This window comes from Eptatretus burgeri, chromosome 17 (genome assembly GCF_056783735.1).
Source record: "Eptatretus burgeri isolate ZD-2024b chromosome 17, Ebu_testis_v1, whole genome shotgun sequence".
NCBI classification, from domain to species: Eukaryota; Metazoa; Chordata; class Myxini; order Myxiniformes; family Myxinidae; genus Eptatretus; species Eptatretus burgeri.
This window is the reverse complement of record NC_140977.1, coordinates 33227936-33240731: the sequence shown is the minus strand read 5'-3', so window position 1 is coordinate 33240731 and position 12796 is coordinate 33227936. Positions and strand designations below refer to the sequence as shown.

The following is a 12796-nucleotide window of genomic DNA, read 5'->3' as shown; positions in this document are numbered from 1 at the left end:
GACCAAATTTGGTACGATACATCAGAACAGTAAGCTCTCTTGGCTTGTGCTCCCCATCTGGATCCACCTCCTATAAGAGTCTGAAAAGGGGGGGGGGGGGTTTCGCCTCAAATTCAGGTAATTTATTTTAAAATCTCAGAAACCGACAGCCAGATGCAGACCAAACTCTTCATGAAACATAAGGACCGTGTCGTCAACTTAATTTGTGATTCCTATGACCATACCACTTCAGGAAGGGGTGGGGGGGCATGGCCCCTTCCTCATAATCCCTCATTTTCACCCCGCCTGTTGGGGAAATAGCTGCCAGTCCCCCACGGGTCTATTTATTTTGTTTAATATTGTCACGTCCTTGAGGGTTTCAATCACCCACATGGTGCAATCGGATGACCACTCACAAGAAGGTAACAACCACACCGCAAGTCGGTTATTGCCGAGATTCTGAGGAGTTAGAATAAACAGGTTGTTTAACCAAATACTAAGGAAACTTTTCAATAACGAAAATGAAAACCTATCTTTTTAACAGAGAAAAACGAACTCTTTATAAACAACCAGCCCGGGTACCCGGTGTTGCTCAAGAGAAAAATTGAGGGGGGGGGAAGGAGAGTCTGTGGACTGGCTGGGTGGGAGAATTGCCAGGGCAGGGGGAGGGGAGGTGTTGGAGAGTTTGAGGACTGGGGAGGGGGGGGTTGTATACAATGTCAAGGCTCGCACGAAAGCTAACACACAGAACATACAACAAGGGGAGCAGGAGACAAGAGGGGCGGGAGAGGGAAGGAAAAAACAGTTTGGAACAGAGACATCAGGAGATCTGTGGAAGCGAGAGGGATGAGATGGGGTACACAGGGTAAACAAGATGGACACCACAGGGACTTTCAGGTCCTTACATGACTGGGACTTTCAGGAAGGAAAGCAGGGAATTTGAAGGAGGTGGGTTTGGGGTGGATTAGTGGTGGAAGAAAAGATTGTGGTTTTGGATGGGGGGAGATAAGAGATGGTGGTGAACAGCTGTTTTGAAGACCTGGAGGGAAGAGTGGGATTGAAGAGAGTGTGGGAATTTGTTTCCAAAGGTGGGAAAAAAGAAGAATGAAAGAGTGAAGGTGAGCAGTGATTCGTGATTTGGTAGTTTTACCAGAAGGGGGTTGTTGGCAGACCTTGAGCGCCCTGCGGAAATATGGGGAGGACACATCTCAGACAGAGCAAGGGGGGGGCGAGACCGGAAAGGAGATGGTAGAAGATAGAAAGACCACCGACCTGCCTGTTGTGAGAGGGTGAGAGACCCAAAGACTCAGCCTCATTGCGGGACATACCAATGATCCGAAATGCCTTGATTTCCACGGTGTGAAGCCGAGAAAGGTGAGAGGCGGGATCACCAGCCCAGAGGGGAGAGCAGTACTCCATCAGGCTGTGGACGAAAGCTTTGTATGTGGTCAAGAACTCAGGTGGGCCAAGGAAGGACTTTGCACGATGGAGGATTCCCAGTCGGTGACTGGTTTTGGAGGCCAGCTTGGAAATGTGGCTTTCCCAGGAAAAATCATGGCAGATAGTGAGACCCAGAATCTGGAAAGAAAGGACTTTTTCCAGTGGATTGTTGAGAAAGTAGATGGGAGTGGGTGGGGGTGGGGGGGGTTCCAGAGCGTAATTTATGCATCATAACCTCGTCATTTCACGATGAACGCATGCAAACATTAATAACCGTGTTGTCCAGTTTCACTTGCTATACAGTGCTGCACTCGTATTCACTCTCGCCACTCGTTAAAAAGTTCCCTCATATTTACTTTTGGTGAGTTAAGCTCAGAGTAGTTATGTATCAAAATAGCGAATTATTATGCATAAATTATTTTAAGGGAGTAACAATAACTAAACTTACGGGAAGCTAGGATTTGGGTTAGACAGGACGTAATGACCTAAGGCTTGACCGAACATGCTTTAAACTTGACCCCGATTTAAACGAATGAGAGCCGGAGGCATCGAGGCCACACCCACAAACCGGCACACTATAATTTAGAATTTATTTCAGCGATATCATCATTACTAATGGTCGTAAATAAAATCAAGTAGCCTATGTTCACCATATGGTCAAACTTGGTCCATTTGCCAAGTTTGGTGGCAATTGGCTCTACTTTTGGCATGATTGGTGTTACACACACACACACACACACACACACACACACACACACACACACACACACACACACACACACACACACACACACACACACACAATGACATTTATTTATTAGAATTATACACTTTACCCAAATGACCCAGGTTATCTTAACCCTATCCTAAACTAATATAAGCACGTATGTATAAATAATATCCACCACACACAGACAAACCTTCTTTATAAGGAGTAGAGAAAAGAAAAGTCTGGTCCTTGACAACAACGACAGAAACATATTGACACGATGTGAAAAGATGACCAAAATTAAATGACACAGGATAAATTGTCTCCAACTTGAACATAAATCGCATTCAAGATACAGAATGAACTTGTGGTTAAAGTTAACACATAAATGTTATGCTTCACTTCATCGACCTTCTCAAATGTGCGAAAATCCGGTTGGGAATGCCAGTTGAGCCTGGCAGTTTACCTCGGAGCACAGGCGGTGAGGGTAGGCACACAGTCAGGACCAGGAGCGGATATATTCAACATAATCTGGTTTGACTTTGTGGATAGCATATCTGCATCTGATAATTAAAGATACACTTTTGTAAAAAGCACATCTCACTCACTTTTTTGTGTTGTTGCCTATGAGAGGTGAGGGGGTAAGCTCGGAGTCACATGACCACGTTGTCAGCCCATCACACGGGGTAAAAAGATGGTGATAGCTGGAAGCAAGTTTCTGACTCACGTGAGAAGAGGCAGGATTTTAAATTAGTGAAATAATTGTTTCAGAAATGTGGATTCCTTCACTCGTCTTGGTCTTCCTTTCCTCCCATTTGTCTGTGCCTCCGTGAATTAAGTTGGGACATTGAATTTTGTGTTGTTTGTGCTGCTGGCGTCTTGCACAGTTTAACGTATGTAAGTGATATGTACCTGAATGTGTCTTCATGTCAGAGGCAATGCAATTTGACTTTCTTACATATCATATCAGGTTACCATGAAGGTGATTGAAAAACACAATAAGGGGATGCCTTACTGGATAAAAGGTCACTATAACATCCAGGACAAGGGTGTCGGTGATTTAACATCTTTTCACTGTTCTCCATGCACTTATGTAATCTGGAAACTACCTGCATCATTGCACTCGAGACAACATGAACAAATAGCATCCATCTTGGAGATCATTTCAAGTGTTTGTGCATTTGCTTGTGCGTTTGTTTGTTGCTCTTTCACGGCCGAACCGTAGCACCTAAAGGCCCCAACTTTTGTTCGTCGGTACTTTAGAATCTGGGCAAGGTTGTAGGCTACCACACATTGGCCTTGAAGTCCATTTTAAGGCCACCAAAGGCAGCTATAAAGTGTATATTGGGATGTGGGGACAGGCAGTGCTGCTGTTGGCATGCAGGCAAAAGGTAACCACCACCATGAGGCCTATAACTCCCTAGCTTTTCAAGGTTCACCCGGGAAAGCTCACCCGGCTGGGCAATGCCATGTATCCCCACCAGTCCTAAATACAATTCATCAATTCCCATCCATAATATTTGTTTCCAGTAACCTAAGCCCCTTATTCTGTGACCTTTGCAATGTGTTGTACGTGCTTTACACCCTTTCTGTGACTGTCAGTAGTTGAAAAATCTTCATTTGAAACCCTCTTGTTACAATGAAAGCTCACCATTATGTACTGTGGTACTTGTGCATTTCCCTTTTGCTGGTTCCCAATGACTCAAATTTTCCCTTCTACTTCAGTCATTTTTTTTGGCCGAACCCAAATGAGATTGATCCTCAGTTTCCCGTCCTCTCGATCAAGCACTGCTGTGTGCAGTTCCCCCGTCTCCAGGCCCGTATCATTCTACAACGTGTCGATGTAGTTGATAGCTGGTCTGCCCCGCTTCAGGCTTCCATATTTCGGTGTCTAGATTTATAACATTGGAAAGCAGGTTCGTTTTTGTGCCTGAAGCAGTGCCCAGAAATCCTGAGACATCTTTTAATTCTAATCACCGGCAGCTTTGGAAGAGAACCTGAGAGCTCTTTATTTGTCCTGTGTTCAGACAATGTTCCCCACTCATCCACAATGGCTGACTCATAAATTGAACTTCAAGGTGAATGGTTCAGGGCCATTGAAGATTAATACTTTGACAGCTCACAACTTGGTAGTACAACCATTTTCACGAGCAAAACAGCAGACGTAACACTGCAGGCAGTGGAAAATACACTCAAATCCAATGTCGATAGTTATTACTCTCCAGCACAGAAAAATAGTTGTACACACATGTTGGGAGCAAACTTTGCATTGATACATCCAGCGGGACCTCTCTGCGCTCACCAATCATCATTTGTGGTGAAGTCGTATTATAGTAGGGTCCTGGCTTTGTCACGTATCATCGCGACACTGTTTTATCCACACGTTTCCAGAGGTACATATCGCTGAAGCAAAAGTTATTGATGCCCTCATTTTATATGTCACGGCAAGTAAATCGACTCGCCAGACACAGGCACTGGTCATGGTGGAGGTGATGCTGAAAATGTTCTGACAACGTCTGAATGTATAACACATTGGGATAGGTTGACAGCATGGAGGAAGGTTGTTGAATTCTTCTGAAACAACATGAAGAGCCATTGTTGTGCAATCATGTAGATTGAATTTTACTTTGAATGCTGCTTTCTCCTGAGGGCATTTCTTATTTATCGTTTCCTCTACCAATGAAGGTGGCTGGAGGTTATGTTCTGTCTGTTTGTCTGTCTGGCTGTGAGCAGGATATCTCCAAAAGTTCTGGACAGATTCGGATGAAACTTGTTGGACAGGTTGGTTGTGTAAAGGACGAATTGATTCGATTTTGATGAAGATCCAGTTCTGGATCGTTCCAATTTTTTTAGTGATTCTTTACCATTGAGTGATAGGGCTAAAAACTACATAGAGCACAATATCTCAAAAAGTTATTGACGGATTCTGATGAAACTTGGTGGATAGGTTAGTTGGCTGACGAGGACGAATTGATTACATTTTTAGTGAAAATACGAATCCGGATCCAGATACGAGAATTTTTAAAGTGATTCTTTACCATTGAGAGATGGGGTCAACAACAATGTTTTAAAACGTTATGGATGGGTGATGACAAAACTTGATGGATGAGTTGCTTCGGTGACGACAAGAAGCCAATTTGATGCTTGTTAAGGTCTGGATGCAGATCCGGCCTATCATTAGGATACCAAACATAAACTGTTAAGCCTGGCGAAGGTATGCGCTACACCAAGTGCTGTTCTAGTTTCCTCTGCCACCAAAGCTGAAGGAGGTTATGTTTTCACCCCTTTCTGGATGTTTGTTTGTCTGTTGGGTCGCCAAAATAGGTGACCCTTATTGTCAGTAATTCTGTCTGTTTGTTTGGATGTTTGTTCGTTTGTCATTAGCATAATTGGTAGTAAACGTGGGCCGATTTTGACCAAACTCGGGTGGTCGGTACATCTTATGACCTCGTTCTTTGGAAATTGTGATGGTTGCTAGGGACACTTTGGTTCCCGAGCAATAACCAAAAAACCTTCAAAATTGTTACCGTTCACGCAAAATCAATTCCGAAAGCCATTATCCCACGTAGGGTTATGAAATTTGGCACGAATGATCTACAAGTGATGCTCTATCAAATATATTCATGTTTTTGTGATATATGGAATACTTTACCCGCAGCGCCCCCTACAATTAGGGTATGCGCGAAAATTGAAGGCCCCCGAGCGACCAGGTGAGTGTATCGATACGAATGAAACTTTGCAGGTTCATGGTATTCAATGAGTACTACAACTTTTCCTCAGGAGATATTGACTGATTTCACTTAGGTCAGGGGTCAAAGGTCAATTAGTGAAAAAATCGATAATATGCGAGAGATGGAGGTGCCTTCGCGCCAAATGCTTCTCCTCCTTGGGTTATGGTCGGATGGTCATGAAAATTCACACTAATCGTCTGGAATACATTTTGCACAAAGGATCAAGCCGGATTTTCGATTTAGATCTTTGTTCACCCACAGCACCCCCTCAAACTTTGGGGATTTCCGATTTCAAACTGCATTTTTGGTACTTTTCATTCAAATGGATACCGAGTAGTTATCATAGGTGGAACTGGATGAGATTTGATATGCATAATCTTAAGGTGATTCCCTATCTGCTATGTGACATCCATTTTGCTCTATATCTTATAGTTTCCATGCTCGGAGACCCATCGCCGCCTACCGGCTTGTTACTTACAAAATCTAAGGATTTTGTAAGTATATTGATGACTTCCGTCATCTGTTTGTGTGTTTGTTTGTGTGTGTTTGTTTGTGTGTGTTTGTTTGTTTGTAGGCACGATAACCCGAGAACGGAAGAAGCTACCAATGTCAAATTACACCACGTGATTCAGGAGGGTGATGGCTAGTGCTGATTACATTTTGGTCAAAATCAGTCAAAGGTCAAGGTCACAATGACGTCAAACATCCAAAACATTCGATTTTTGATGGTTTGGTACAGAGTCATCGTAGAAACTTCTGGTTTGTGTCGCTACCTTCTTGAGAGACAGCTTTTATTAGACAAGGTCAGAGGTCAAGTTGACGATTTCGTAAGTACCAGTCTATGACTGCTTGTTTGTGTGTTTGAAGGCACGATAACTCGAGAACAGAAGAAGCTACCAATGTCAAATTACACCACGTGATTCAGGAGGGTGATGGCTAGCGCTGATTAGATTTTGGTCAAAATCGGTCACAGTGAGGTCAAACATTCGATTTTTGATGGTTTGGTACAGAATCATAGTAGAAACTTCTGGTTTGCGTCGCTACCTTCTCAAGAGACAGCTTTTATTAGACAAAGTCACAGGTCAAGTTGACGATTTCGTAAGTACCAGTCTATGACTGCTTGTTTGTGTGTTTGAAGGCATGATAACTCGAGAACAGAAGAAGCTACCAATGTCAAATTACACCACGTGATTCAGGAGGGTGATGGCTAGCGATGATTATATTTTGGTCAAAATCGGTCAACGGTCAGGGTCACAGTGAGGTCAAACATTCGATTTTTGATGGTTTGGTACAGAATCATCGTAGAAACTTCTGGTTTGCGTCTTTACCTTCTCAAGAGACAGCTTTTATTAGACAAGGTCAGAGGTCAAGTTGACGATTCCGTAAGTACCAGTCTATGACTGCTTGTTTGTTTGTTTGTAGGCACGATAACTCGAATGGAAGAAGCTACCAATGTCAAATTACACCACGTGATTCAGGAGGGTGATGGCTAGCGCTGATTAGATTTTGGTCAAAATCGGTTAAAGGTCAAGGTCACAGTGAGGTCAAACATAATTCCGTAAATTCATGTGGAGAAATGGAGTATTTTTGCTTTGCTCGGCGTTACGAGTTCGTTTTAACTTCGATTTTAATTTTGTCTTCTGTTTTTGCGATCGCTTAGGACGCTTAAAACTCGGTTGTCGAAATTCTGGTAAAAATCGGATGTTTTGGAGACGTTTTAAGATTGCATAAAAATATTTCACTCGACGCGTCACGGGTCGTCCCATGATGCAGTGCACTCGAGCAGACGCGTCGTTGAGTCACGTATGGTTTTGCGTGTGCGCGCTGACGGTGTTTTCGATAAAGATGGTGTTTAAAAGTCATTTTTTAATCCCAATAAGGGTTATCGTCGCATGCCTGACTCGCTGAGCCATCAGATTATGTAAACATTGTTGGTGGATGGTCGAATATTACGGTTTTGTGACTATGATAAAATAATATTGAATAATTGCGTGGAGAAATGGAGATTTTTGCTTCGGTCGACGTTACGATATTTAATGGTTTGGTACAGAATCATCATGGAAACTTCTGGTTTGCGTCGCTACCTTCTCTAGAGACAGCTTTTATTAGACAAGGTCAGAGGTCAAGTTGACGATTTCGTAAGTACCAGTCTATGACTGCTTGTTTGTTTATCTGTCTGTGTACAGGATATCTCAAAAAGTTATGTACGGATTTGGATGAAATTTTGTGGACAAGTTCGGTGGGTGACAAGGACGAACTGATTAGATTTTGGTGAAGATCTGGATCCGGATCCCACTACTAGAATTTTAAAGCGATTCTTCACTATTTGAGAGATCAGGCCAAAATGATATATCGCACGATATCTCAAAAAGTTGTGGACGATTCGGATGAAACTTGGTGGACAGTTTGGATGTGTGGCAAGGAAGAATTGGTTGAAATTTGTTGAAGATCCGGATCTCGATCTGATAATTTTTGAAAGTGATTCTTCACCATTGAGACATGGGGCTAAACTAATATATAGCACGATATCCCAAAAAGTTGTGACGGATTCGGATGAAACTGGGTGGACAGGTTGGGTGTATGATCACAACGAGTCTATTCAATTCGGGTGAAGATCCGAATCCAGATACGACTACTAGAATTTTTCAGTGAGTCATCACCATTGAGAGATATGGATCAAAGCCATGATATAACATGATATTTTAAAAATGAATTGAGCCCGATATGTTCTCGTGGATCAGGCATTACAGGGCAGAGGTATTCGCTCCACCGAGTGTCCTTCTAGTTTTAATATGCATCCATCTCATCTTTTCCATATTGGCCTTAACAAGTTTCCCCCAACTCTCCCCTCCTCCACCAACACTTCGTTTGGCTGATGGGGAAAGAAACATGGAGAAAAATCACCTGAATGACAAGGTCATTGGAAAATCAAATGAATTAATTGTACCATCTGCCGGCAGAAGCAGCATGAGGAATGCCTCCTCTTTCAGCTGTGTAAATTGTGCACTGCATTTTCATTACATCGCAAAGAAATGTAATTCTTCTCAGACACAGGGAGCACAACCGAAGCAGTGTATGGCTCGTGTTGCAAATTTGCTGTGAGATTGAACATGGCAAGGAGTTATCGATCTTTGTGCCATGTTCTTCAGCCGGTCGTGGCCCATATTTCATACTAGGCTTGCCACAGTTCACTAATTTGACAAATGTAAATTATATTTTGCTTTATTCTCACATTCTTCATTTTGTTTCCTCATTCCATTTGTGGCACCCATCAATTTCACTTCCATTTGTGACTTGTTCTTATTTGTTTATTAGCCATGAGCACAGGGTTACATGTGCAGCCCATCAATCATTCCCTCTCAATGGCCATTATCATCATCTGTTCTCCTCCCTTACCCCTCCCTATCCCCATCATTCATCCCATCACCCCACCCCAAGTACATACCTGCTTTCTTCGCAAAAAGATGCATCTGGTCAAAGTTCAACTGAAGCAATGAGTGTTGGTATGTATTTCAAGTTTCTACCCTTTTTCATACTACTCACCTCTCTTTGTTTGCGCCCCAGCTGCCCCATTTGTTTGCTGATTGGCCTGTTCCAGCCATTCTGTTTCCATGCCACTTGCCCACCCTCCGTTTATGCAACTTGTTCCTCCTTGTTTGTGCCCCAAGCAACCCATTTCCACGCAAGTCTCCACACCCTCTTTGCGTGCTATTTGTTCCTCATTGTTTGGAGCCAGTTTGCATGCTGCTCGCCCCACCATGACGGGCCTGTTTGCACGTGCTTTTTTTTTTTAACTTGATCATTCATTCACTGCATCATTGCTGGTGAGATCTTATTCTCTTTGTTCTTTTAGAGGAACTACGGGAAGCAGTTGTCGCCATGGTGAACCTGAAGGATGAGCTGGAGGAGCAGAACCGGTTAAGTCTCAGAAGGATTTTAACAAATATATGAATTGGTCAATGTAAAGAGTTTGGTTAGTGAAATTGATTTTGATTCTGTTGCGAGGAATTTTGAAAATGCGGTGTTTATGCAGTTCTCTTGAAGTTGGAGAAAGTAAAGTGCAGGATAACGGGTGTAATTGGCCATCGGGACATGATGAACATTGACAAAAGGAAACTCAAGTGTTGCATGGGGGGATGGACAAAATTTCCTTTGATACAGATTTAATTCTTCATTCCTTCTTCGTTCAATTTCATCCATCAGGTTTGCTGCTCCCTTCAACAAATTATGTGACCCACTTTAACCCGTTTCTTCTCATTTCCTGTCATTTCCACAGGTGCTGCGGATGTGCTTCATTATGTTGTATACCAGAAAACTTTTCATGCCTTCCGATTACAATTTCCAATTTGTGGTTTATCTTTTGCTGTATCCAGCTCTCTACGTTCACTGCTGGAAGCCGAGATGGGCCATTCTGCTCGTTTGCGTTGCGACCATGATTCTCTCACTCGGCAGCTCGTCCAGGCCGAGGAGTGTCACACCACACGCGTGCAGACACTTGCCAGGTATTTGATTGCTACTCTGGGATGATCGAGCTTATAGTTCTTATCCCTGTAAAGGTTTTGTGCAAAGCTTCTCTTGTCCATCTCCCGCTGCTGACTATATATATATATATATATATATATATATATATATATATATATATATATATATATATATATATATATATATATATATATATATATATATATATATATATATATATATATATATATATATATATATATATATATATATATATATATATATATATATATATACTTGCAGTGTCAGAACAATTTTAGTACTTTTAACAAACTTTGACTCCCCTTTTCTCTTCTACTTCCTCGATCTACTTGACTGCAATGTTTTCACCAATTATCATTATCCTGCCGCAAACGCATTTTTCTATCTTTCTGCCGAAATTTCACACAAAGACATGGACATGTGTGTACGTAGAAAGTTATGATAAAGTGGATGATGTATGTTTGTATGCAAAGATATGAGTAATAGGCATCCATAATTATCCTTAAGCATGTCGTGGAACGTTGGCGGAGGCCCTCACCTTTTTTTTCTTTCCATCGTCTCCTTTTGACTTTTCATTCGGTTTAAAAATTTTCTCTAACTGCTTCAGTGATTGACACAAAACTTTCAACATAAGAGTGACGACCCATGGAGAATCTTTGTTTGGAACAAAGTTACATGATGACTGGATGGAAAACGTGTATTCGGATGTATGTGCCAGCGTTCCAAAAAGTATGTTTTCAGTTGGTGTGGGTTGCAGGGTGCTCCATATATCAGGGCTAAAGGGCCTCAACTTCGCTTCCCTCGGCCTCGGCTAAGTTATCCTTCAAAAATGTTTGAATAATATTTTTTAATTTCATGTGGCGTCACTGCTGGACACCCTGTTCATCAGCAGGTATGACTGACTAGCAAAGTTAAATCTATATGCCTCGTAATATTGCCTTTTCCCCTTATTCTTTCCGGTTTCATCTCTTATTTTTAATTTGTGTTTTTGCTTATTTCTTCCACCCCCCAACCCCTCCCTTGCTCTTTACATTGTATTGCTTCCTTATGCTCTGCACTGTGGAGTTCGTAAAGGTCCCAAGTTGTTCATCAGGTTTCAAAATATAGAAATAATTTAAGTATCCCACCACGCTAATAACCATAAACTTTGTTAGCCACGCATTTTGGTTCAAAACGTATCAAATATGTTTTTGTTTTTTTGTCCATTCCCAAGTTACATTGATGTTGAAGTTTGTTAAAGCTGCTGATTGCCCTGCTCCAACCTTGGTACACAGTGGAGGGAGTGAGTGAGTGAGTCAGGAGGTGCCAGGCTGGTGGTTGGCAGACGAGAGAATCAGTCCTCTGTCTGCATTGAAAATACATGTCACCACTGTCTCCAAATAAAGAAAGAGAATGGAGAGGAGAAGAGGCTTTCATTTGTACGCAGGTTTTATTTTTGGTTGCCGAGTTAATAAAATGGGTGGCAAGATGGCTCAGTTTATAATACGTGCTCATCTTGATCCTAATTCCGTGTTGAATATGTTTTATCAATGCTGGCATGCTCGTGCATTGCCATCAGGGCACATTGCATCAAATATCATGCCACAATTCCGATGGTAGTAAAAAGTTGTTTCTGTCATCTGCAGTCTTATGTATAATATATAATATAAAATAGTCCTTTGTATCTATCACAGGAATAGGCCTTTGTGCTGTTAGTGTGGCAACATAGAGTCCTCTCATATATTAAATGGGATATATTTAAGTATGAGCAAATACAACCCTTCGCTTTGCTGATGGGAATATTATGAAGTGGTGGGGGAGTGAGAAAGGAGAGGAGGACCGAGAAAAAGGGGGGAGGGGGGGCAACATCAAATGATATTGTGATGGTAAACCAGAAGAGTATTGTGGCATCGTAATGTGCTGTCATTCTTCAATGTTATTCTTCTTCATCGATCACAATCCCATAACAAAAGTAAAATGTCAAAAGATGTCGTGATGATAATCAATGAGGATTGTGATGTCGTATTGTGGAATCATATTGTGGTGTCATTCCCACCTTGTTTGGTTGCTTCTTTGAGATTTCATCCCTCTCTCTATGTTTTTACTTTTTTATGTTTTTTTTTTCTTCTTCGTGTATACGAGGAATGCGACATGGCATGTCCTGCAAATTTCTGGTCACGTGGATCAATGCAACATTTTCTATCCATCAATAGCTCCTTGAATGAGCACATGAGTCTCATCGTTCTTTTAAAAATGGCAAGATGATGTGCCATTGGATGGACCAATTCGATCAGAGAAGGGTTTCAAAATGTACAGATTTCCTGTATATACTGAAAGGAAAACAAAATGGGAAAATAAAGTTCATCGTCTGGGATGGAAACCGACTTTGGGGTGGTTTCTGTGCCAGGTAAGTTGTTGTCCCTCTTGTGTGCGTTCAGGTATGGTGCTATAATCA

At 42.0% G+C, this 12796-nt stretch overlaps 1 protein-coding gene across 6 annotated transcripts in view; it reads left to right on the top strand.

Annotated features, from left to right (window-relative positions):
* SNX29 (sorting nexin 29) overlaps positions 1–12796 on the top strand; it is a 375087-nt gene that overhangs the window by 89279 nt on the left and 273012 nt on the right. For 4 of the 6 annotated variants that reach the window (XM_085862384.1, XM_085862380.1, XM_085862382.1 and 1 more), the window contains exons 13-15: positions 9175–9362; positions 9713–9776; positions 10233–10361. In XM_085862384.1, the coding sequence (XP_085718510.1) occupies positions 9175–9362; positions 9713–9776; positions 10233–10361 (381 nt within the window). The remainder of the gene's footprint in view (positions 1–9174; positions 9363–9712; positions 9777–10232; positions 10362–12796) is intronic. The other 2 variants (XM_085862385.1, XM_085862383.1) reach the window with 1 other exon arrangement.